Below are 26,838 nucleotides of genomic sequence, written 5' to 3' on the forward strand. Positions count from 1 at the left end.
GCCAGATGGTTCAAACGGGCTTGTCCAGTTGTCGACCGCAAGTACATTTTCAGTCGCCGAAGGCAAGAAAAGGACCTCACGGATGTGGTCGACGAGACCGGTATGGCCAACGCAATTTCTTTAGCTTCGCCATTTCCGGCAAAACGTTTCGCAGGTGTTCGCCCTTGCCCCCCGTAAACATGTGCACGACTTCCCCAAATGTGTGCAATGATGCCTACCTTTGCTGGCTCAAAATGTCAACCGGCATATCTCTGTGCAAAATCAGGCGTCCTGGTTCAAGGTCGTCACCGTAGAACTTGGTTATATATGCTTCGTCTTCCTTCCCTATGGCAAGCTGCTCAACGTGGGACTTATGCTGCCACATATCATGTGGATACTTGTTGTTTAACGAAGACAGCACTGTGTCAAGTAGTGCATAGAACCTCCGGCGGTACATGTCACTCGCTGATGGAAACACGTGTGCTGAGGGACGTTCTTGATAGCGGCGTGGAGTCTTCTTTCGCCTAGCGGCTAGAACACACGGGTCCTCAACTTCTACTTTTCCTGCCTCTGCCATACATACGCGGGTCACGCGCTTTATTTTGGAGTTAATCTGCACCGAGTTCAAGCTTGGCCCATCCAAGATGGCTGGTCCCTTCGCGTGCGCTGTCTCCCCGCGCGCCAAGTGTTATGTTTCCGCTGGTGCTTATAGGGTGAAAAATACGCTTCCTTTTCAGCGTCAGACGGGTTCTGGCGAAGTACCGATAAGCGAGGTGCCCACTACTGGTTTTGTCCGCAGCCGCGGTAGAAGCGAGCGCGACGTCTGTTTTCTATTTCTCATTTTATTGCGACAGCAATTGTATCGACACTCCAGGCAAATTTTTGCTGTCGTCGTCGCCGTGATATTCCGTAGAAAGTCCACAAGTCATGAGTGAGCGACCCATACACTACGGGTGCGAGAAAAAGCCTGTAACAGAGACGAAAAGGATGGCTAGTTGATGGACATTATCTTCCCACGCGCTCAATATTCGGGAGGTCACGTGATCAAATGCGCGCATGGGGAGGAGAGAACGCATCTTCTCATCTAGCTCTGCCGCAGCTGCAAATCACTGTGCGCGTTTGACGCTTACGCGGCCCGCGTGCCGTATCCAATTGTTGGTAATCATTGGGGGGTGCAATGATCAAGGGCGAGCAGGGATGGTTGCTAACTTCATGCGCGCTGTCTCCCTTCTTAGGCTGTTTTTCCGCGCCCCAAGTGTTGCAGATCGCATAGCCTAAGAGGTAATTGGAGATCGCTGACCAAAGCCGTTTTGTAGTGGACATAAAAATATGCAGATGATGATGATGATGAATCTCATTTTCGGAGTCACGGTGAATCGCATGGCTGTACGAACCGTTCGCCCCCACTGCCGGCGTTCACCATAATGCCAGCGTTGTTATAGCGACTGCTCGTGGTCATCCAGCGGGATGTTTACAAGTTTACATGGTCCGTGCATTGCACGATGTTTGTAATTTTAATTTTAACTAGTGCGTAAATGTTACTACAATTCATATAGGCGATATAACCTACGTACAGACTCGTGTGAGGGCCGCACTTTCTTGCCACAATTTTGACGAGGCCTAACCGGGCCATTTTATCTAATTATTCCAACTACGAGTATGAAATCTGCCGTAAACCTCCGCGATCGCCTCCTCTCGCCGTCTATAGTCGTGTACAACTTTAGAAGGCAGCAACATTTGCCCCTCCAAGGCGAATGCACACAACCATCCACCAATGGACGCGCACTCTAGATTGACGTCATGAGCCGGACGGCCGGTGACCCCGCCGACGGAGGACATGGCAGCCCGCGCTTCGAGCTGGGCCGAGTCGCGTCAGCGGGACTATTTCTTTAGTCGCGGTGGCAATCGGCTGCAGCGCTTCAGTGATCAGGGCGGGGCGCCTCTCCTGTCTTCGTAAGTTGTAACGGACTTCTTTTTTTATAGTTGCGACGCGCGAGAGTACGCTGCGCGAGAAAATTCGCAGTGGAGTGCGACTGAAATCATCGGTGAACGCGATTGCTTCTCGGTTGGATTAAAAAAAAATTGGCTCTCAAGTTGCAGGTGCGGCTCTTACACGGATTTATACGGGAACAATCTCCCTTCGTGCAATTGTCTTATGCTTCGCAGTCACTAATACTGCTTCGCCTTTGCGGCGAAACTGAAGCCTCTTTTTTTTTTTTTAATTCTGAGTCCTAGTAAAAGATCTGCTGCGCATGACTGTTGTTGCTTCTTATTATACTGCCAGAAGTCGGCAGACATACAGCTTAATTGCGGCGGTTAAAATGCCTTAAAATTTCTGATGACGTGTTAACGTTAAGCAAGAAACTAAAATCCTTGCCTTGATTAAAGATTCACAGCATAGCACGTCCTACGATGTCAAAAAGATTTTACCTTGAATCGCCTCAAAAGTTTTGGCTATATTTACTGTCTAACAGGTGGGGCCATGAAATTAGTAAATTTACAGGCGCAAGCTGGAATCAGCTAGCGCAAGACAGCGGTAATTGGAGATCGCAGGGAGAGGCCTTCGTCCTGCAGTGGACATAAATATAGACTGATGATGATGACGACGGTCTAATAGGGAGTCATTGTCCAATATAAATACAAAAGAGGGTGCAATCGAATATATTGCTGATGAATTTAAGTTTTTCGCGAGTGTTTTTAGACAGGATGATGGAAAACGGACGCATTTAACGCGCTACATCTTCCTGCTACTGGGGCAGTTCCCCTGTCATGAAGGAATTAAAGGGACACTAAAGAGAAACAGGAAGTTCAGCTGGAATAAAAGAGGGACCTTCAGGAATGCATGCAGTTTTTGTTGGGTGCAAAAATATGAGTTATTAGCGGAGAAATTCGTAAGCAAAGACCAAATATCTCTTCCTCAATTTCTCTCACCCCATATTTGGCGCTGAAGCAGTGTCGTCACAGATTTCATTGCTCTCGGCGAATCAGAATGCGCCATGATACGTCACCGCTTGCGTAAACGGCCGAGGCACTGGATGCATCATGGCTGCATGCATGGTCGCTGCGTTTGCGTTCGCCGAGATGGATATCGTTGCTGCAGCTGAACCTTGCAACGAAGAGCTCGCCAGGGAAGTAGGACTGCATTTCAGCGATATTCAGTGAAACGGAGCGCGGAAATGATCCTCCGTGTTCGAGCGGTAGGTGTTTCCGCGTGCGATGGCGGTGAGCCGCCGGCCGCGCCGGCGGAGAGCTTCGTTTTCGTCGACGGAAGGCGAAGCGTCCGGTCCGCCAGGCGACGATGTTCGCGACAGAGCAAGCGTAGAAAGTTGCGCACATAATCGGTATGGTTATTTCGTGGCTTTATTTAATTACATTCAGCACTCACCGAGCCGCCAGTTTGCTGCTGCTGGGGCACCGGAAGGGGGTTTGATGAAGGCCGCATTGAGGGAACAGCTGCTCGAGAAAGGACTGGCCTCTGGGGCACGCCAAGATACTTTTCGAGGGCAGGATTATACACATAATCCGAGGGCGAGAAATGCAGAGAGCACACCATCGGTTTCTCTGGCTCTTTTGCCGTTTTATCATCGGCAGAGCACTGGGCGAACGCCGGGGAGCCGGGGCTCACCGCGCGACACCACATGAAAGGACACAATCGAGTAAACACTGCCGCTGCTCCTGAGCAAGCACCTTGGGCCATTTATACAGCCCTCAACACTACACACACGAGGCATTTTCTGGCTGTTTCCAGCGAAGTCAACGTTTTTTGAGCCACGCAACACGCAACCAAACACCGTAGAGCGGAACAGGCGCGCGCGACGATGCATTGACCAAAAACGAAACTACGAAACTATCACGACCGGATGTATCGCCATGCCATTTTTTCTTATTTATTTAATTTTGTGCTAAACTTGTACTTCCTCGCTTGAAACGGTTTAAAAAGTTGGCAAATGCTGTTTATGTACGTTTAAGGTGTATTTCATTTTGCTGTTTTATTAACAGCGATAAATCGCTCTCGACCAATCGCGACCGGCCTGCATTTGTAATCTCCGACGTCAGAACATGTAGTGCGGGAAATTCGAAGGGGCGTCAGCACCTATCCTTCAGTTTTTCGCTATTTTCTCGCCTATTAAACATCTGTTTACAGTAAGAATGGTATGGCTGTGATCGTGAAAGGATAATCTACCATTTAAGCTCAACTTCCGGTTTCTCTTTAGTGTCCCTTTAATATTATCCAAAATAACGCTGAATGGGTGGCTAAGCTTGTTGACGTCAAAAATCACTGTTCTCAAGCGAAATCGTCAATGAATGGAAGGAAGGGGTCTGCCATGCCAGTCTCGACACAGGGAACCATGGAACAACATGATAATGGCCAATGTCCACAAGAGACGTGCAAATAACATCTACGGGGAGCGGCAGGTCAACTCCAAGAACCTGTTAGATATATTAGAGTCCGAACAAGTGTTTTCATTTCGAAACAATATTCTTAGCGGTCTGTCGGCAGCCACGCGATTGTTAGAAAGTGTTGATGTACGGAATCACATAACCAGATCAAGTACTTATGCATCAATCACCACAGAAGGGAAAAATGCTGGAACATAAGGTGCGGTACCCCTATACATAGTGCAAGTGCAGTTATACCGCGGGCGTGATTGCCCAATGTTTAACGAGGCTGACCTTTCTCTGCTTGGGCAGTCCAGCGGGCCCGGGAGGCGGCGACGAGGCCCCTCATGGGAGACCTGAGCCCGGGTCATTAAACTTCGCCGGATTTGAATAAAGTTGTTTCCATCCATCCATTTCTCTGCTTAAAGGACTTTACTGCATAGGCTACATAAATGACGACAATCACCGCAGCAACATACTTGCGCGAAAGTGACAAAACGTGTTTTCAATCAATCATAAACGAAGAAATGCCGCCGTAAATAAACACAGCACGTAAGGGAACCAACTACTTGAAACACTTTGTCGACCGCGCACAAATGAAACAGTCATCCCCATTGTAAATGCCGAAACTCGCGATTTCTTGCCAACATTTGTTTCGCACTGTTTGCAAGGACGGCCTTTGTATTGTGTTACTGTATTGATGTTGATGTGCTAATGTGTTCTTGCTGTATTGTACGAGTGTATTTCATACAAAGATACCGCGATTCTTTTTCTGCCTTTTTCAGTATGCTAGCAAGGATAACTTTTCTACGGTAATGACGTGATGCTCCAAAGTGCAATTGCATAGATGTGCTCATTTGTTACTTTTGTTCACCGTTCCTATATTGGCCAATGCTATTTTCAAATAAATAATAGACAGCACGTATTGGTCACAGCCCGCGACAACGCAGAGCACCGTTCCCTAGCTCGGGTGCCGTACTACTTGAAACGCTGAATAAGACACCGCATCGGCCGTGTCCCGATGTGTCATGAAGCACGTCAGTTTTCCTCGAAAAACGCTGGATAAGACACCGCATCGGCCGTGTCCCGATGTGTCATGAAGCACGTCAGTTTCCCTCAGCGAAAGTCCTCAAGGGGCGCACTTGTCGGGTCACAACTTGTTTACTATAATGCATGTTGGCGAGTCGGTACTGGGCGATAGATAGCGCAATACCCGCACAACTCAAAAGAAGAGGCGCACACCCTAGGGTCCGATTAAACAGAATGTTGGCGCTTACGTGCTTGGCTAACGTATCTCCAGCATCCGATAACATGACAAGGGGCGCTCCAAGAAACATGGTTGCCAAGGCCATCTCCAAAACTTACTTGGTCGACCAGACACGCATCCACGACGACGACAGTCCTGTAGTACACGTGCATGGCAGCAACCAGCGCTGTGTGGGCGTCGGGTCCGGAAGTGCGGTGGCAACAGCCACACGCTATCGGCCGCCGCTATCGGCCAGGCGGCGCGCCATTGTCACCGCGCCGCGGAGGACACGTGGTCAGACAAAACACGGCCTCTTTTGGCAGCCTTATCGACCCCCCCGCGCGCAGTCACTTGACCCAACGGCGGTCGGGTGAGCAGCTCTTCTTGCAACGCGCCAAAAAGCGCACTGCACGAGAGGGGGATCACGTATGATGAAATATTCGCAGCGGGCCTCTACAAACCTCTCAGCGCAATGGGCCGTTTCCAGAACAAGTCGTCGTCATTAAGTTTCATCTCGGCACTCCATGGACCATCAAGGTGCCCGGTTAAAGAAAATGCACATCGGTAATGTGGTTTCACTTCATCATTTCAAACTATTTCGCTCCTATTCAATAAATGCAGAACCCCTTGCAAGGCTTCAAATAAATGAGATTGTTTATGCTACCCGCAATGCTGAACGATGGAGTGTCAGTCGTAGCCGTACGAATTTTGGAAAGCAGATGCTACGATATCGACTCGCTAGCTTGCTAAATATTCTTGAAAATAAGGGCATTGATATGAAAACGATACCGGTAAGAGTGACTATGTTCGATGAAAAGGGCAGTGCTCATTCTTTCTCCCGAAGGCTAACAGTTCTCTGGCGTTGTGTGCATGCGCTTCGTCGTGCCTTCTCTTTGAAAGCTGCATGCATTATATTTGCATAACAGTAACTGTTTATTTCCCAGCGGCTGCGGAGCACCTGACCAAGGCGGCGCGGCAGAGAGTGCTAAGAATCTCTGGGTCCGGACAGGCCGCCACTGGAAACTGAACCTGGCAACGTTCAACACGCGCACCCTATCGAGTGAGGCTAGCTTAGCAGGGCTATTTGAAGAATTATCAGGTATTACCTGGGATATTATAGGCCTTAGTGAGGTGAGAAGAACTGGTGAGGCTTATACAGTGCTCACTAACGGCCACGTCCTCTGCTACATAGGTCTTCCAGATAAGAGAGATTTCGCAATCAGTGCGAAACAAGGGTTGGCAAGAAAGCTGAATAGGAGGTATAGAATGAAGGTAGTATAAGCCTACGCCCCAACCTCCAGTCACGATGAATAAGAAATAGAACAGTTTTATGAAGATGTTGAATTAGCAATAAGAAAGGAAGAAACTCAATATACTGTAGTCATGGGCGACATTAAAGCAAAAGTGGGGAAAAAGCAGGCTGGTGAGCAAGCAATTGGCAACTACGTTATCGATTCTAGGAACACTAGAGGAGAGATGTTAGTAGAATTCGCAAAAATAAATAGGCTCCAAATAAGGAATACCTTCTTCAGGAAGTGAAGCAACAGGAAGTGGACCTGGAAAACTCCTAATGGAGAAACAAGTAATAGATTTCATACTCTCTGCTGATCCCAGCATAGTGCAGGATGAAGAAGTGTAAGGTAGGGTAAAGTGCCGTGACCATAGGTTAGTGAGGTCTAGGATTTCTCTCAATTTGAAGTGAGAAAGAATAAAATTAGCCAATAAACAGGCCAACCTAAACGCAGTAAGGGTAAAAGCAGACCAATTCAGGCTGCAAACAAATATGCAGCTTTAGAACAGGAAGATGAAGACAACATAGAGGTAATGAATGAAACCATAACTAGGCTGATCTCAGAAGCAACAACTGAAGTGGGAGGTAAGGCACCAAGGCAACCAGTAGGTAAGCTCTCCCAAGTAACAAAGGACCTAATAAAGAAACGGCAAAACATGAAAGTGTCAAACGCGAGATCAGATAGAATTTGCCGAACTGTCGAAACTGATCAACAAGAAGAAAGTAAAAGATATCCGAAATTATAACGTGGGAAAGATTGAGGAGGCCGTAAAATATGGACTCAGCATAAAATCAGTAAGAAGAAAGCTTGGCATAAAGCTTGGCATAGGACAAGGCAAGATGTATGCACTGAAAGATAAGCAGGGTAATATCATCAGCAATTTCGATGACATAGTAAAAGCAGCGGAACAATTCTATACTGACCTGTACAATATGCAGAGCAGCCAAGCTACTTTCATTTGAAGTACTCATGAAGAGGATACAGAGGCTCCTTCCATAATTAGCAATGAAGTTAGCAGAGCCTTGAAAGACATGACCAGGGGAAAAGCTGCTGGAGAAGATGGAATAGCAGTCGATTTAATCAAAGATGGAGGAGATATCATGCTTGAAAAGCTTGCAGCCCTTTATATGCAATGCCTCACGACTTCAAGTGCACCAGAAAGCTGGAAAAACGCCACCATTATACTCATCCATAAGAAGGGAGACGTTAAAAGAATTGAAGAATTATAGACCCGTCAGCTTGCTTTCAGTATTGTATAAAATATTCACCAAGATAATTTCCAATAGAATCAGGGCAACACTTGACTTCAGCCAACAAAGACAACAGGCTGGCTTCAGGAAGGGATATTCTACGGTGAATCACATCCATGTCATCAATCAGGTAATGGAGAAATCTGCGGAGTACAATCAACCTCTATATATGGCTTTCATAGATTATGAAAAAGCATTTGATTCAGTAGAGATACCAGCAGTCATAGAGGCATTGTGTAATCAAGGAGCACAGAAGGCATACGTGAGTATCTTAGCAAATATCTACAAGGATTGCACAGCAACCTTGATTCTCCACAAGAAAAGTAGAAAGTTACCTATCAAGAAAGGGGTCCAGGCAAGGAGACACAATCTCTCCAATGCTTAGAAGTATTCAACCTCTTCGACTGAGAAGGCTTAGGAGTGAGGATCAGTGGCAAATATCTCAGTAACCTTTGGTTTCCAGATGACATTGTCCTATTCAGCAACAATGGGGACGAATTACAGCAAATGATTGAGGACCTTAACCGAGAAAGTGTAAGAGTGGGGTTGAAGATTAATATGCAGAAGACAAAGATAATGTTAAATAGCCTGGCAAGAGAACAAGAATTCAAGCTCGCCAGTCAGCCCCTACAGTCTGTTAAAGAGTATGTTTACCTAGGTGATTTACTCACAGGGGACCCTGATCATGAGAGAGAAATTTACAGAAGAATAAAATTGGGTTTGAGTGCATACGGCAGGCATTGCCAAATCCTGACTGGGAGCTTACCACTGTCGTTGAAAAGAAGTGTAGAATCATTGCATTCTACTGGTGCTGACAGCTCGAGAACAAGTTAAGGACCGCACAAAGAGTGATGGAACGAAAAATGTTAGGCCTAACGTTACGAGACAGAAAGAGAGCAGTGTGGATCAGAGAACAAATGGGAAGAGCCGATATTCTAGTTGACATTAAGCGGAAAAAATGGAGCTGGGCAGGCCATGTAATGCGTAGGATGGATAACCGGTGGACCATTAGAGTTACAGAATGGATACCAAGAGAAGGGAAGTGCAGTTGAGGACGGCAAAAAACTAGGTGAGGTGATGAAGTTAGGAAATTTGCGGGCGCAAGTTGGAATCAGTTAGCGCAAAGCATGGGTAATTGGAGATTGCAGGGAGAGGCCTTCGTCCTGCAGTGGACACACCGACCTACTCCGACCTTCTCGCCGCACCCCCGACAGCAAAACTAGACAGTGCAGCTTCTGGAGCTGCAATGACGACATTGGCACGAAATCCTCGCTTCACCTTACCCACGAACAAGAATCTTTTGGACGATCTCGTCGACAATGTTCCTGCGTGCGCATTGATTGACACCGAGGTGCATGTGTCCATTATGAGTGCTGCTCTTCGCCGTCGGCTCAAGAAAGTTCTGATGCCTGCCCCAAACCGAGCTCTACAAGTCGCCGACGAAGGGACTGTCGTTATTTTTGGCATGTGCTCTGCCATTGCTAAGAGACACACCGTCGTTCTCTTCACCGTCATCGAGCATTGCCCTCACGAACTCATTCTCGGTCTGGATTTCCTCGCCAGTCATTCTGCCCTCATTGACTGTTCGGCAGGCTCACTTCGCCTTGACTTGCCTCTTTTTGCCAACTCTGTGGACCCGCCTCCAAGCCATTTGAGATGCATGGATTTTATTCACCTACCGGCTCACTCTGTGACACACGTCGACTGGTTTTCCTCACCAGCTGTACCTGACGGCAATTACGTGGTCTCACCAATCCCAGCTGTTATACTTACACATGGTGCTATCGTGCCGCACACTATGCTGACAATTACTGGCAACCACACCTGCCTTCCCCTTGTCAATTTCAAACTAACCGCGCAAGTCCTGCCTCAGGGGATCTCCTTGGCTATAATTAGCGCTCTGCAGGATGATGAGGTCGAGCCATTCACAGTCGAAGATTGTTACAGCTCAGCCCATACCGTGACATCATCCCACGGCAGTGACGTCGACATTGAGAAGATGGTTTCCTCTGACCTTACACCTGCTCAAGCTGAAGCCCTCTGCAGTGTTCTTAAAGCCTATTGCGACAATATAGGCTGATGATGACAACTTCTAGAGAACGATTAAAGCGAAATAAGATGGGAAAGTGCATCTAGCCAATGACATAGAAAGTTTATTGGAAGTTATTTGAATTTGAAATGATGCAAATGAATCGTTAAGTATGTCGTGATCATTAGGAGTCTTAATCGTACCGTACAGAATACAATCAGCACACATGCAGATTTTAACAGGAATGATACGTGGTAAATCCCTTATATAAATTGAAAGAAGTGGACTTAACTCTTTCGTTTCCGTGGGAAATTGTGCCACTTGTATGTTATTGTAATTATCTTTTTAATAAATATCACGATTACAGTGACATGCTATAAATTAATACAAAGCTAAATGAATGTATTTTCCAAGGATGTTACTTTTAAAAACAAATATTAGCATGTGAGAAGTAATATTTAGTAAAAAAACATTTATTGAAAATTGCATACAGCATTTCCAATGTGGTGCTCATAATATAAAAGGAGAAAAAAAGAAAAATAATCTGATATATAAAAAATGTTTGCAAGTCAATTGTATATAAAAGAAGAATGTTTAAATTATCTCGCTCATAAAGCATATGAGTAAAAATTTTTTTCTGACTAGTGGAAACTGCCTTGTTCCATCAGGTGCCACAATTATATTTTTTCCCTCTACAAGTTTTCCAAGCAATGGATAATACAATGATACCAGTAAGTATAGAAATAAATGAGCTGTTGAACCATGGGGAAATTATGCTAAATGGCAGCTCATAAAAAAATACCACCAAGCAGGTGACGATGGTCTTTTTGCGAGCCCCCATCGTCCAAACTAAAATTCAACGATCTGATATCATCCTCAGAGTCAATGCTGCTGGCAACAGCAGAATAATCACTTGCAGATGCGACAGAATCACCAGAAGGATGTCGTTGGTGGGAGGGTGAGGTGACCGGATCGTCTATCTTCATGCACTAATGAAGCAAACCGCACTCTTTGAGCCGCTGTTAAAAATAGCCACAGCTCAAAAAATGAAACATTAGCGCTTAGAAAATGCGCTAGGTGGCACAGCTAGTCCAGTATAGGAATGCCGGTATTTTTTTCATTTTTGGGTCATCGGTGACCCAAGTTCAATGGGTGTCGTAACAAAAGAGCTAAGATTGGAAAGATTTAAAGGGTACATATTAAGGCCAATTGGAGAGAAAAGAAGCAATCCATTTAAATGATGCATGGTTGTCGAGAATAATGGAGAGCTTTTGTAGCGTTAGCTACACTGGCCTAGCCAAGCCCGTTTCGCGCGGCACATCAAGAGCCGTGCTGCGCATGCGCAAGGATCAGTGATGTCACACGGCTTGCGCACCGGAGCCGGCACCTCTCGCGCACTCCGCCGCCGCCGGTCTGCGCATTCCAGAGGAGTGACGTCGTAGTCGTGGTAGACGCACTGGCGCCGGCGCGCGCTCGCTGTGCAGTCGCCGTCTGACACTGCGCTGGAGCCGCTGCACTTCTGACTGGCGTTTGCCAGTGTGGTATAGCCATGGAGAAGGAGAGCACAAATGCTGCTCAACAGCGCAGAAGAACGGAGAAGCTTGACTCATCGGATCCTGAAGTAGTTGCCTGGCAATTAGCGGTTGAGCGTAGGAGACAACCAGGAAAGCTAAGAATAATCAGCTGTACCTTTGCTAACGCTACATATATCCTGGCATAGCCGAGCTAAGCCACTGCAGCTTTTTTCAACAGTTAAGAGCATGTAACAGCGTCAAATGCTTTCGATAAATCTATAAATAGTGCATCAATTTGATCATGTACATTTAGAGCCTGGATGATATCAAGAGCGAGTTCACTAAGTTTGGTAATGGTGCTAAAACTGTGTCAAAAGCAATGTTGAGCATCATCATCAGCCTATTTTTATATCCACTGCAGGACAAAGGCTGCATCTCCCTGCGATCTCCAATTGCCCCCGTTTCGCGCTAGCTGACCCCCCTTGTGCCTGCAAATTTCCTAACTTCATCACCCCACCTAGTTTTCTGCGCTTCCCTTCTCTTGGTACCCATTTTGTAACTCTAATGGTCCACTGGTTATACATCCTACGCACATGGCCTGCCCAGCTCCATTTTTTTTCTCTTAATGTCCATTAGAATATCGGCCATCCCAGTTTGTTCTCTGATCCGCAATCCACACCGCTCTCTTCCCGTCTCTTAATGTTCGGCCTAACATTTTTCGTTCCATCGCTTTTTGTGCGGTCCTTAACTTGTTCTCGAGCTTGTTCTCAACTGACTGGGAGCTTACCCCTGTCGTTGACAAGAAAAGCGTACAATCATTGCATTCTACCGGTGCTAACATATGGGGCAGAAACTTGGAGGTTAACAAAGAAGTTGAGCATCAGATAACACATTATTTGTCTCCAAAAACTCAATGATATGTTTGTATATTATATGTTCCAGTATTTTACATGAATGAGATGTAACAGAAATGGGTCTATAATTCAATCAGGGCTGTTTGTTCCCGGATTTGTACAGTGGAAGAACTTAAGCAGATTTGCAGGCTGGAAGGACAGCAGATGTTGAAAGAGATTTCTGGAAAATAATAGTTAAATACAGTAAACTCTCAGTTGTACGAACATCGGTTTAACGAATATTTCGGAATTATGAATCTTTACAAGATCCCCAGTGGTTTTCCTATACATTCTATGCAAAAACCTTTCAGTTAAATGAATTTCTGAATAGCAAATATTTGTTAAACGAACTTGATCAGTGGACCCGGGCTCAATTTGGAATCAGTTCGACGAAGTTTTGCGTGCTGCAGTGCTGGCGTAGCCGATGCCCGCCAGCCACGAATCGCCCCTTCAGCAGCGGCGGCACAACATCGCTTGTGCTTACAGGACCACCAAGGAAAGCGACCGTTCGGGAGACAAAGACGAGCCACGTGGTGTGTCCGGTTTTTTTCTTTCTCATCGGTTTTGTTCGACCATTTCGTTTTGGATAACAACTGCTGAAACTGATAAATCAAATAACTGCATAAATCCGGCCTTTCCCGCCTGTACGGTGAGAGCGAGCGAGAGGAACAGTGCAACGAGGTGGTCGACCCAGGGATGTAGACAGCAAAACTTCATTTAAAGACTATATGCAGTGTGACAGTGGGCTCGTTACCTGTGCTGAACTATGAGATCTGGAAATTGTTTCCAGTGTGTATCGTGAAGTAGTGTGCGACGAGGAAGTTAAAATGGCAGCGGCAGATTCAAATTCTGCAACTCTAGGATGCCTTAGAAAGTTGCGAGACTTTGTGTCTAAGCAACAAGCTGTGCCAGAGGAACTGCACAAAAAACGCGACTCTCTGGACAGCTTTGTTACTTCTTGCACTTTACGAGCAGCAGTGCAAATGAAAATTATTTATATTTGTCTTTTTTTTTTTCAAAATGAGATAGGCAGCAACGCAACTATTACGTTCCATAATCCATAACACCATAGATCGCATTTCACACATTTGACTCGATGTCTGCTGTGTCCTATATGCTGTTCCACATTCTAGTGAATATTCAGTTTAGTTAACTTTCAGTTAACTGAACTATTTCCTTAGGTCCCTTGAAGGTGACTCAAGTGAGAGTTCACTGTAATGACAAGTCCATAATGAGCATCTAGTGAGGAATGCATTGTCTCTATTTTCAGGACTATCTTTCTTTTTGGAATCTAGATTTAAAATCTAATTTAACACAACCTGGTTTGAAACAACAATATCAATAATGAACTTTGTGTCTGTTTGGTAAAATGAGGAATTCTTAAGTTATGGGTAAAAAACAGATTTAAAGTAAGTATTAAATGAATTTGTACTACTAGGAGTATTGCTTGTAAAAATGCATTAGTAATACTAGGAGTATTGCTTGTAACTGTGCCATTTATTACAAAGGATTCAGTGGTAGATTCTTTAGGTCAAACAGCACTCCAGAACTTTCGAGCATTATTTTTTAACAAACCCGGAAATTTTACATGGAAATAAAGATCATGTGCTGCATTAGTTTTTCTTCAGAATTCCTCCTTAAAGGCAAGAAACTCAGCAGTACGAGCAGTACCACCAACACATCTAGCACGGCGCAAGCGGCCAAGTCAGCATGCCTGATGTGACATTTTCCGAGTAATCTAAGAAAGCTCTGTATTTGTCTTTCTTGTCTTTAACGGGACAAAAGACAATCACACAAGATCACTGAAACATTGGGTTAAAGCATGGACGTCATGGGAGAGACTAATCACTTTAAATTGACAAAAACAAAGAGCTAAGTGCATCAATTATACTAAAACCACCAGCATGGTTTAGACTGCAAAAAGTAGAATGAACATATCGGGCTTTTGGTACAGGACAAGAAACGGATGTAAAAACCGCCTCATGCTCAGATATGCCATCAACAATACATTCGTAACCATAATCGCGAGGGCTGAAAAAGATCAGATCTAAATCGCCATACCTCTCGTGACATCCCTATTTGCTTTAAACCGGAAGTTAATGAAAAGTTCAGTGTTTCTCTGTACAAATTGGTAATCATGGGCAACTAATGATAATGACGGCCAGTGTATATTAGGAGCGCTAAAGTGGACCATACATATTATATTTGAGGCATGCAGCCCAATTTCTAGGTGGGCGGTAAAAGACCCCAATAACAAAGGTCAACTCAAATTAAACTTTTCACCAAACCAACTCTGTTTGAGATGAGGCATCCAGTACAGAGAACTTCAAGTATAGCACCGCACGGGCTCGGACTTACCCGAAAGCCTGGGCCCGGCCCGTGGGCCGGGCCGGGTAGAGCAGTTTTTTCTCGGGCTCGGGCTGGGCTCGGGCTTTCTGGTGGTGTGCATGTAACGTGCAGCGAGTTATTTTCGGGCCTCTCAACTCTGAAAAACATATATTTTTTGGTCTCGGGCCGGTTTCGAGCCGGGCTCGGGCCTAAGGTAAAGGGGTGGCAGGCCGGGCCGGGCGTGTAACGTAGATTATTTCCGGGCACAGGCCGGGCCCAGGTCTTGCCATAAAAGTTTTGATCGGGCTCGGGCGGGCAGCCCAACGTAAAAACGGGCCCGGGCCGGGCCCGGGCTGAAAAAATCGGCCCGTGCAGTGCTCTAACTTCAAGTACAAAACAACATCAACTCTACCTTCAGTTCTATCGGTCCTTATAATATTGATTGAAACCTGGTAGCGATACTTCAGCATTGCAAATATCATTGTGAAAGCACGTTTCCGTGACCTCAATGATGTGGGGAGAGCTGGACAAAGTTAGGACAAGTCAAAATATTTGTAGACTAATCTCTTGGCATTATTATTCATTATTATTTAAGATATGGAGGTTGTCAGGGAAGTCATGGCGACATCATCAAACAGTAGCTGGAGGAGGTGTCCTCGTGTCACAATTATGAGACTTCACAATTGTGTGCATCCCCAGTTGTAGCGCACATTAACTTTCATTACCGCTAGAAATGTGCTCATTTTTGGTGCTTTCTTATTTTAACATTTTATTTCAGGACGTAAAATTATAGGCTGATCATTGGTGCGTTTAATGCATGTAAAGCAGTATTAATTGCTCAAACGTCTCAAAATTCTTCTGTGAAACTTCAAAGAAGCACCTAACGGAACACGAATGAAAGTAATATTTTGCTATTTTTTGCATAAGTACTGAAAGCGAAAAAAATCTGAAGTATACAAAATACACAACTGGCACCTAGTTCCCAACTTTTGTAAGTGACATGATGCAAAAAAAAGTTATTATGAAGACTGATTTGGATAAATACTAGCCATAGTGATTCAGTAGTTTTGCACATGTGTGCAAAGCTACATCTCTATTGTAGAGAAGGCATCTGTTTTTACTTACTGCAACAGGCACCAGGTTTGTCTTTTACTGCATTCTTTAGGCTCTCAGAGGTCAGGGAGCATGCAGAAGCTTCCGATTACTTGATTATTCTGTTCAACCAGTTTTTCTGTGCAAGCAAGGTGGTCTAGTGCGTATTCAACTGGTGCCTCTGCATGCGGTTGATTACAACAGTGTGCAGCAATAAATTCACAGGCAGTGTTGAAAATGTAAGAAATCGGACAGCTAGTCAAGCTTCGGTCGATAAAACTTCGGTTGGTACATAGGAATTCAGAATTTTATGGTGAAAAAAAGTCAGCGCAAATTCATTCTGAAATTGACTGTTCATGTACATCGCTGTACGGTAATAAGGAGTGTTGCACAATATTGTCCAAGCTCTTCCGCCGAGCTGACCCAAACAAGGACAAGAAATTGCAGCACCTAATGCGCGGTGTGAAACAGGAGCTCTTTGCCAGCCTGGTTCGTAATCTACCCCGCATCTCTACCAGAAATGTAACCAACAGTTACAACAACCGCTTCTAAGAAAACTTACTTATTCTTGGCAAACCCGTGAACACAAGAGACTCAACAAAACTGTTTTCGACTTCTTTTAATGTCGTTCTTTCTTCGTCACCTCCTGTCACGTGCCATTCATCCGATTCCCGAGCATGAGCCGCCAGTCTGTCAGCACGTGGTGTGGGCACGGTGCCTTGCTTGACGCTTGTGGTGTGGAACAATGCGGAGGGCATCTTTTCGTTCTCGTTATGGTTGGCTGCATTTCTTAGAAGCGGTTGATTGTGTGCAGCAATAAATTCACAGGCAGTGTTGAAAATGTAAGAAATCGGACAGCTAGTCAAGCTTCGGTCGATAAAACTTCGGTTGGTACATAGGAATTCAGAATTTTATAGTGAAAAAAGTCAGCGCAAATTCATTCTGAAATTGACTGCTTCCTCTTGTGCGAGTGAAACCCCCCACGATTTGAAGGATTACTCGTAACAATTTGTACATACGCTGTAGAAATTCTGATGAATGAAAGCAATCCATGGTGGATGAAATAAAGTTGCATGTGATATTAGCTGAACACAAACATTAAAATAAGACAAACTCATGAGCATCTAACGCTGTTTGAGACATCGTTAAAACAGCCTATATGGCAAATCAAATATTACAATAGAAGCTTCCGTGTCTTCACTACGGCTTTCATTAAAAAATTATGCTGCTGGGTCAACCAAAGCGCAAACATGCGCCTATTTATTGGAGAAGTGCTAGGAGCACTGGAGGCTAGTTTCGACGATACCCCCCCCCCAGTCAAAGTTTTATTTTTTCAGACTCCCCAATCTCCAAAAAATTGTGAAAATCTGTCATTTCTGATGGTGCACGATGTTGCTAGTAGCAGGATTTCAATGGAAATGTTTAGAAAAACTGTCGATCTGACTGATTTCTATAGGCGTAGTGACGAAAGAGTTAATGATGATTAATAATTAATGGGTTTTCATGGCACATGGGCCAGGGAAGACCAAGGAGCGCCAAAAAACGTTATGATGTAGTCGATGGTGCAGTCAATGTCAAAGGGTATAATTGACGCAGCTGTATAGTGGCACGAAAGAGTTAAGCCAACTACGATTAAAAGCCTTTTGGACGGCTACCATTGCAAAGGAGCCCCCCTTAAAAGCTTTCAGCATGGGTCCTCAATGATAATGCATGGAAATATCTGCACTGATGTAGCAACATCAAACTGTTTACAGCAATCAAGGAAGGCCTGAAGGAATGACATTCTCAACTGACGATGCTGACTGACAAGTCCACTGTTGATGCGTGGTGGAAAGACAATTTTTTTTCTTTTCTTTTTTTTTTCTTTATAGAAATAGAGGGAGTTAAGGGAAACGCGAACTGAGGTGGGAAAAGTGCATGAAAATGTTGAAGGATTGTCGTATCATCAGTCTTGGTCGGACCTCGCGTAAGCACAAAACTCGCATTCACAATTCTCATATGTTCCACTAACAAATAAACTTGGCTCAGAAAAAAGCCAACCTCATCAACCAAAAAGTTGTCGGATGTGAACGGTTGAACTGTAAAATGCCTAACTGGGAACCTTCCGAAGCGTGCAATCGTGTTGCTGCCATATGCACCTGCCAAGTTGTACCCAATAACAAGGCGCCGTAATTTCGTGAAAACTTTCAAATAGCTCTGAAAAGGGGGCTCTTTCGTTTAACAGAGCAGCCAGCCCTCTAAAAAACACAAGGAATTACTGCCGCAGTAATTCCACAGAAGAAGCAGCTACCCGTCGCATCCGCGGTGCACGTGCTTTGCAAAACACGCTCTGCGCGAGCGAATAATGAAAACACAAATTCCGCGCAGCCGCTCGCGATGTGCGTGACATAACATCCATTTAGAGAGGCAGACTAACCCTACCGGAGTTTACATATCGGACGCACGCCAGCACACGCGCGACACACTCGACTGACCTTTGCCTTGACGCGGATGGCTTCGCGAGCGTGGAAGCCCACCACTCCGGACATAGTGGGCGTCGAGGTTCACTCACAAGAACTCCCCACGTGCGCTGTCTGGAAAGCAGGGAACCGCGACGCGCACCGCGTAGGTTACGCGCACAGCCGAAATTCGCGCACAACACGACGGCAGCAGGCGGCTCATACCCACACCACAGAGCACCCGCGTACACAACGACCTTGTATACAACTGCTACAACCTAGCTACGGTGGCTAGATGGGTAGGTGTGCCGACCCACGGCCGCCTGGATCGGCGCGCGCGGCGGGGTTGCTCCGGCCGTCCCATTCGGACGGAGAGGGTGTAATGGGTGTTCTGTGGTGTAATTGCGGAAAGGGGCGTGGCCGCTGCTTTCGCCGCACCGCGGCGCGCGCCTCCCACCCCTCAACGCCCTTGCTACTGCTGCGCGCGAGACGATTTGCGCTATAATTCGCGCTATAATGAAAATATCGCTTTATAAGAAACCGCGAGAAGTTGTGCCGAACAAAAAGGCACACAAAAGCACCGATGTCCCTTGACGTTATTTTTTTTTTCTTCTTTGCACTCCAGCCTCTGTCAGGATGATGCTGCCTGAAACGCGTACACTCGTAAGCCAAAGTATTGCGGGAAAATTATTTCCGCGCGCTCAAGCGCAGCATGCCAATGGAAAGCCTGCACGCGAGAGAAGGCATTCGAGCTCTATCTGCTAGAAGGAATGCCAGCTGACTGACGAGGCAACCAAGATTTTTTTTTTTTTTTTTTTTTTTTTTTTGCGCGATTCCGCAGCCCGCAAACTTTTGTTTATGACTTGCATTTTCCCCAGCTTGACCAATTGACTGTCAAAATACGCCTTGGAAAGCGAGAGATATGACTCGGTGCTTTTAAATGGAGAGCTGAAGTCGCGGCAGTCTTGCATCTGTACATGCGAATGCGCTGTTTATTGTATTAAATTAACGTGTTAAATAAGCGAACTCATCGCGCGTCTTCCTGCACGAAGTATGAAGCTGCTTACCTGAGTCGACAGCCACGGACAGACATTTTTCAGCAACTTTCTGAGCCATCAGTAAATAATTGAATGCCATGTCTGTATTCATGGCGAAATTACCAGCATAACACATTCACAATACCTACAATTTATTTACGATAGCAAACACACAGCGCTTAATTGTGCACTCGCAGTACTCCTTCAAACGCGGATAACTTTTCGGCTCAGTGGCTTACTCATTAGTTTCTTGCGGTAAGCCGCTGTGTCCGTAACGACTGCGCCAATATTTGAGAGTAGGGGGTTTATAAATTTGCTTGCAATTCATGAAGAAATCGCTGATGCATGCTTTTCGTTTGCCTGGCAAGCAAAAAGAGGGCAGCTCTCTAAGTGAGGACAAATTAAAGCTCCACTGCTCCAGTTTCCTCCTCTGGAAATGCGTGAAAACTTAGACCAAGCTTTTTCTTGGTGCTCGACTTGCAGCACGGCACGCAGCAGTACGGCATGTTTTTGAAAAATACAGTAATTTACACGCAGAATTTCAGGCGAGATTATAAAAACAAATCAGTTGCCTCAATTCAATGTGGTACAACAATGCGAAATGCATATGAAAGCATATATGCTAGTTACACAGGGCCTTCAGCAGCAACACTTCCCAGTTACATATAGCAGTTCGAGGCTTGAAGGAAAAGCCGCTTCAGCACCACTGATGTATCGTGGGAACTTCACAATGTAAATGCGACGCGCATGCAAAGGCCCCGAATAATTAATTCGGCCGGTACATCAGGCTGGAGAAAATGTACTGCAAAATTATTATTACCACCGTGATTTCTGTATATGAAGACTTCTGTGAACACAGCTCTCGACCCGAGAACGTAGCCATACAGTGACCACGATGATGACGTTTCTTTTTGAAGGGAACAGCGAGCGCAAGAAAATAATGACGAGCGTGGTCAGGGGAAGCGCTTCGGCACAGCGGCAACTCACTCGCCAGAATACGTCTCAAGGCGCATGCAATGCGCCGCACAAAGTCGCGTAAACACCCTGCCTATGCGTTAGCTGCATCTCTATCGTATTATGCTACAAGGAAACACCGTCGCTGTGTAAAGCCTGCTTAAGAATCTATCACCACGTGCCTTGATTCTCGTACAGTTTCTTGCAACGTTCAGCCCACTTTGGGCCAACAATCAACCTATCTTCACCACGTGCACGATGTCAAATGCGCATCTCTCCAAGCATCTCCACGGCCGCGACGCCGTCAGCAGAAGGGTGGGAGCACAGCGCCGCCTCACGGCGTGCGGGGCAACTTCCTCAATTACATGTTTTCAATGGGGCGCGCGCCGAATGGGACGGCCGTAGCAACCCCGCCGCGCGCGCCGATCCAGGCGGCCGTGGCCGACCGAGCGTAGTTCACCACTTCTCCGCATCATGACGCAGAAGTGGCGCTGCGGACAGTAGAATGCCTGAGCTGCGCGCAACGTCGGCTGCGCTGTGTAGACCACGAACCTACTGGAACTACAGACCTGCACAGATGTCCGGCTTCTATGGGAGCAGCTTGCGCCCACTTTCGTTCAACCGGTGGCCATAGGTGGCGCTCTTATAACCTGTTCGTCTGCTACTCGGCGGGCGGCTGGGCGGCGTTCGAATGTGTGCGCCTGCTCTTCTGTAGCGAAGACAGCTAGCTGTTGTCTTCACATTTCTTGTGAAGACAACAGCTAGTATGTCAAAATTGTTTAACTGTACTCATTGTAGTGGTATGTAATAACACGTAAAATAGTACACAAATTCTTTCTCGGTTTGCCATTATGCGGAAATTTCGCGCTGCTCCACAAAAAAAAAAAAAAAGAAAAGAACTAACTGATCGAGTGATTGTTTACGTGTTTTTTCGGCCCGTCAAATACGCATCGCAAAGCTTTTATGAAACTGTGAAAACTGATGCTAGAGTCCTTGCTTTGTTCTGCTTTGCGTGATGGCACACAGCAGTATACCATAATGTGATCGTTTACGTTATCCCATCTGTAATTAACTCAAGCAAGCTGCATGTAGTCAAGGCTGAAGTTGCATGCTTCAGCAGCGTCTGCAGATTCACGCAGTTTCTGTGTGGTCTGCGTATACATATCGTCTGCGTGATTATTTTAAATTTCCTTGTTCATATCAATATGACCAGTTCTTTATTATTCTATTTCATTATTACTCCATTGTACTATGTTTTATCCCATGAATCTTCTGGTAATCAGATTCCCCCCCCCCCCCCCCCCCCCCAACTGCGAAGGAAATCTTATCGTCTGCCGGCTGTACTCGTTTTCCTTTCTTGCACCGCTCTTCTTACTGTATCTCGTGATTGAAATGAGAAGTAATCATTTGCAAATTTTGTTTTCTTCTTTATTTTCGTGAATTTATGCATTTACAAACAATGTAAACGATTTGTGGCTGCCGAAATAGCGGCACGAGCGCTGGAAGCAATCGCAGAAGCAGACGACAGCGAACAGGTTATAACTAGCGCCACTCTGCTCTTACGTTCTATCCCTAGCGGCAAAAGGGGTGAACTAGACCAGGCGTGCTGGAGCAGGGAGATCTGTGCAGGTCTGTAATTCAGTAGGTCGTGGTGTAGACGAGCAGCGTGTTTGATAGTATCGCTGCCTCTGCTCTAGCTTTGAAGTACGCGTTATACAATGGCGTTTCAAGCAGAGTAAGCAAAGCCAGAATTGGGGAATTTGTTACTGTCGTCTACTCAGAAGACACGATATGCTGAAGTAAATTTTCTAGCTTGGCGATTGGTCACATATATTTATTGGTACAAATGCGGCGCTCCAGACCATTGCATTAAATACGTAGATGCATTTTTTCCATGCATAAAACAAAACTGCAGTGGTTTTATACGGTATATGGAAACGTGTTTGCGTGATATTGAGTTCTAATGTTTCAATTTCGAGAAATCCAGCTATTGTGTTTATTGCTGCCTCAGTTGCGGTATTTAAATTGTTACTAGACGAATTGTGTTGGTAAGTGGCATATGGTTCACTGTTTGGTTGCAATAAAATAAAGCAATACGTCTTGGGCTAGATTTATGAATATATTTAAAATACAAGAAACGCTCTCATAACTTGACGCACCAACATAAATAGCCTAGCGCCAGCAAGGTCGCAACGTTGGTCCACCACATCATAGCATTATTCACAGCACACGCCTCCGCTTCAGGTGATTCCTCTTCTCCCTGTTACTTTCACGCGCCATGTTCTTGCCCTTGACAAGAAAGTAAAGGCGTGTAATTGAATAAAATTTCACAACATTGTTTGTGAGCTCTTTCTTGTGCCGCTCACAGCCGAACAAATTCGGAAGATTCAGCTGCAGAAAGAATGTAAAGTTGGCGATACTGTTCCTTCGTAACTCATTTAAACGGAAGCACAGCTTGATGGAGTCTTCGAGCGATGCTATCAGTTTTTTTTTTTTTTTTTTTTTTGCTTCAAAAGGGAGCAACAGCCCTGACCTACTCATTATGTTCAATTCAGTAATGTCCCTGAGCAATCGGAGCACTTGGTTCTTTGCAGGAACTTCCTTGCTACATAGCCTGCTATATATAAGCCTAGAGTCACTTTTCTTTTCCCTGTAGCAGCGCAGCGGTGCTCGATGTCGCAGGCGCTGAGCACTTCATGTGCGGCTTGCAAATTTCCAATGTCGAGGGAGCTCATAGACGGACGCTTTTCGGTGTACGGCTTGATCATTAACGTCGCCGATACTGAGCAAGCTACTGAGCAGCCCGGGGCTACATTTCCGCTGTCAGACAGCGCAACATTTTCGCTGTCTTTCTCACAAATTTAGAGCCCGACTTGCAGTTCGGAGCGAAGCAGTAAGTCTCCGTGGTGGTCTTCTTTGGTGGAACAATGCCGCCGCTAATCTCGCTGGTCATTTTTCCGACCTGGAACATTCCACATCGCTTAGGAACTTGCAAACAGTACGAGAGACGCGGAGCTCTTCACCTTTGAAACTGACACGAACAGACGACATACAACTATTGAAATACGGGCTTTATTTTTTTTTTTTTTTTTTTTTTTTTTTTTTGCTCGCCGCCAGCCCCCTGTAGCAGACGACGCGCGCTGCGGAACCGTTCTACTGACCGCAGCGCCAATTTTGCGTCATGACGCGGAGAAGCGGTGAACTACGCTCCAGACACGCCGGTCGGCACATCAACCCATCTAGCCACCGTAACCTAGCGTACAGCCGCATCGTTCCGGAAGCAGGGTCCGTACCGGAAGCTTGCCTTGGCCTCCGGATCGTGCCTAGAATATTGGCTAGTGTTCCGAGAAGCCGGTCGTGGTGCCGAGCAAGGAGGTTATAAAAAAACTTCTGGAGTGGAGATGCCGCGCCGCGGCTGACGCCGGCGACCGCCATATTGCTCCGGGCAGAAAACGCAGCTGCGCCGCTTGGGCCCTTGCGGTAGTTCGGCAGTTGCGGCTTTTATAGTGCTTAGTTACGGTCTGCTGAGCGGTAGTTCTGCGTTTGTAAGGGAACATCCAAGCTCTGCTGAACGGGATGGTGAACTCCTGCGTCGCACGAATCGTGGGAAGCAAAGTCAGGAGTAACGTTTCACGTGTATATGTAGCGCGAAAAAGCCTTCAATCGCTCGACCATTGCTGTGCACTATCTCCGTCGAGGAGCGCTGTTGTTCATGAAATCTACTTTTAATTGGCTAATATAGGCTGAAACAAGCTTTTTTCTGCGTATGTTTGTGCGACAGGTTCGCGAAAGAGAAAGCGCTGCGTGAGCGCATGGCAGCCCGCTGTTCGCAGAGATGGCGGGGCGCCTAAAGATTCGGATGTTCTTTGCTCGGTGCACTTTGAAGAGGGTTGTTTTGACAGGTCTGGTCAAACGACAAGGCTGCGACAGGGCAGCATTCCAACCATTTTTCTAGTGTTCTCCGCACATCTGCATAAAAAAGCGAGTTCGTAAGAAATGCTTGTTGTTCGTATATATTTCCGGAACGCTTGCATATGAGATTCTCCATGTCGAGAGGAATTATTTACTACTTATTTATATAAAATGATACAGCTCACAGACCTGGCGGACGTCGTAGCTGCGTCTCACAAGTTGGCTGTTTATAAGCGTGGCACGCAACTCTTTCGCATCAAAACAAGAAAATAACTGACCTAACTGGCAAATAAGAGTATTGCCAGTCACATATCGTGTGTGTAACAACACGATATGTGCCTGGAGCAACAACAGTTCTTGTGCAGCCATAGGTATCCTATCTCGGCGTAATTTAACTTAGGCTGGATCGCGAATATTACTGTTTTCGGAGAGCAAGTTGCGTGCATGCGGTCGTGTAAAGCTCTATACAAATCAGAGTTCATACAAATTCCTCTATTGCGGACTCACGATCTTTACAATATTTAAAAGCCATTATCGTAGTTACTGAACCGTGTGCCTTAAGAGTGACATTATCACCATGCCTTTAATTTGGGGCATTGGTGCAATTTTTTTTGTTTTTGTTTTGCGCAGCCAAAAATATGTTTGTTTTTGAGTGTTTGCATTTATGTATGACTGTTTGGTATTGTTTTCCTATAGTATACACTGTGATGCACCAGGTAGTTAGCAATATTTTATTCATTTTTTCCAGCATTGTTGTTTTATGCTTATTTTTATCAAAACAGCCAGGACATAATAAAAATTTATTTACCGCTTTACTGATTTCACCTTGTACTTCGGGTCACTTCGGTAATGTGGCAAGCTGATGAGCATGAAACGCGTTACAGCTTCAGCCCACGTATTCTTGCGTTAACAACTGCCTTGTGCATTTGTCCTTAGCCTGACATGACAAAGATTACTGGGATACGACGGCCGCTTTCCACTTCTTTACGGAGTCTTCGTCACTTATTTCGTCACAATTCTTTCAGCAAAAGTCACTCTAAATTCGCCTAATTCACCTCTCTGTGCACGCTTTATCGCCTCAGTTCAATCGCGTAATCACTTTTAGAATGTTAAATGTGGCTTTCCCATCATCATCAACTAGCCCAGCACCGCGTGTTCTTCCCATCATTACCTTCGTTGAACTCCTATCACCCAGCTAAACCCTTGAATCCACGATTATTTACTCCTAATTCAACATATTACAGCCTCAACACACTTCATTCACCTATCTATATTCATTGTCACTGCAGTTCACATGCTTAATTAATATTGTATACTTGATAGTGATATTGCGCGCGCTATCACATCTTATCCTAAGAGGATCATTTCGTGTCAACAGCACAGTTTGAAACGGCCTTGAGACGGACAACCCACCATGAGGTATGCATAAAAGGTGTCGCATTAAAAAAAAACATCTGCGCTAAATAAATCATAGTAATTCTCCCGCTTTCATCATAAACGCCACCACGAAATCGCACTGGTTACGCTACCAGCGCGCAAGCAGCGCTCGTTCTTGCCTGGAGCAAGATGGCCGCCAACCGGTTTTCCAGGCTTCGCCGGTCGCATGGGCGCGCATAGGGGATCTCCACTCCAGAAGTTTTTTTATAACCTCCTTGGTGCCGAGCGCGTGCGTCTAAATGTCGTACAAAAATCCCTCACGTGACCAGATCTAGGCACCTAGGAACACGATCATTTAGGGACTTTGAGAAGGCGCGATGGTGGCGCTAAAAGTGACGACGGATGGGATGGCGCGTTCGTTCTCGGCGTGATCGTTCTGGCCCCCGCGCCCCCCGCGCGCGTTGTTCAACATTGCGTGTGTGATTGTGCTTGCGTTGCTTGTGTATTTGTTGTAGGTTCTGTGTTACTTGGCGGAAAGCCGTGAGTAGTGCTTGTGTGGCACTGCGGCTTTGGCCTCGGTGAGCTCTGGCAATACAGAACCTGCGTTGTGTGATCCGTGTTCCTTGACAATGCGGAGGTGGTGACGATTGAAATGTCGAAGTGGCGTAGCGCCTCGGCAGCGCAGTTCAGCGAACCGCGATGTGGCGTCGCCGTGTCCGCCTTAGCATAACGGACGTCGAGGGATGTGCTGCTCTCTACAAGTCACAAAAAGTGACTGCGTCGACCGCCCACGGTTCAGCGCTGAATGTGTGGTTTGAGTACTGTGCTTGAAACGAGTGGTGCAGCTGTGGTGCCCTAATTCGCACAATATAGACGCGTGCTTATGTGCAAAAGGGCAACAAATCGTATCTTAACCCGCTGAGGCGATGCTACATGTCAACAATGCCGTGCATGTTTATTATGATGGTAGTCTCTACAGCAAGCAGCGTGCACTGCAGCTATGCTGTGAATATAGCCTCAACTCGAATGTGGCGTTTGCAGAAAACTCTGTTTGGTTCTGCTTTCAAACACGCTCAGATGTATGTTAGGACTTAGCACTCATGCTCACCTTGAGACA

At 45.9% G+C, this 26,838-nt stretch overlaps 1 protein-coding gene across 9 annotated transcripts in view; it reads right to left on the bottom strand.

The window, feature by feature from the left end:
• Positions 1 to 26,838, bottom strand: part of LOC119431025 (TBC1 domain family member 25-like) — a 330,392-nt gene that overhangs the window by 261,425 nt on the left and 42,129 nt on the right. The window contains exon 2 of one of the 9 annotated variants that reach the window (XM_049657439.1): positions 18,478 to 18,596. The exons of 4 other annotated variants lie outside the window; for them this stretch is intronic. In XM_049657439.1, coding sequence (XP_049513396.1) covers positions 18,478 to 18,531 — 54 coding nt within the window. In that variant the 5' untranslated portion in view covers positions 18,532 to 18,596. Of the gene's footprint in view, positions 1 to 5,724; positions 6,407 to 18,477; positions 18,602 to 26,838 lie in introns of those variants that run through there. 4 more of the 9 variants (XM_049657437.1, XM_049657440.1, XM_049657444.1 and 1 more) reach the window with 4 other exon arrangements.

Source organism: Dermacentor silvarum, chromosome 10 (assembly GCF_013339745.2).
Source record: "Dermacentor silvarum isolate Dsil-2018 chromosome 10, BIME_Dsil_1.4, whole genome shotgun sequence".
In the NCBI taxonomy this organism is placed as follows: Eukaryota; Metazoa; Arthropoda; class Arachnida; order Ixodida; family Ixodidae; genus Dermacentor; species Dermacentor silvarum.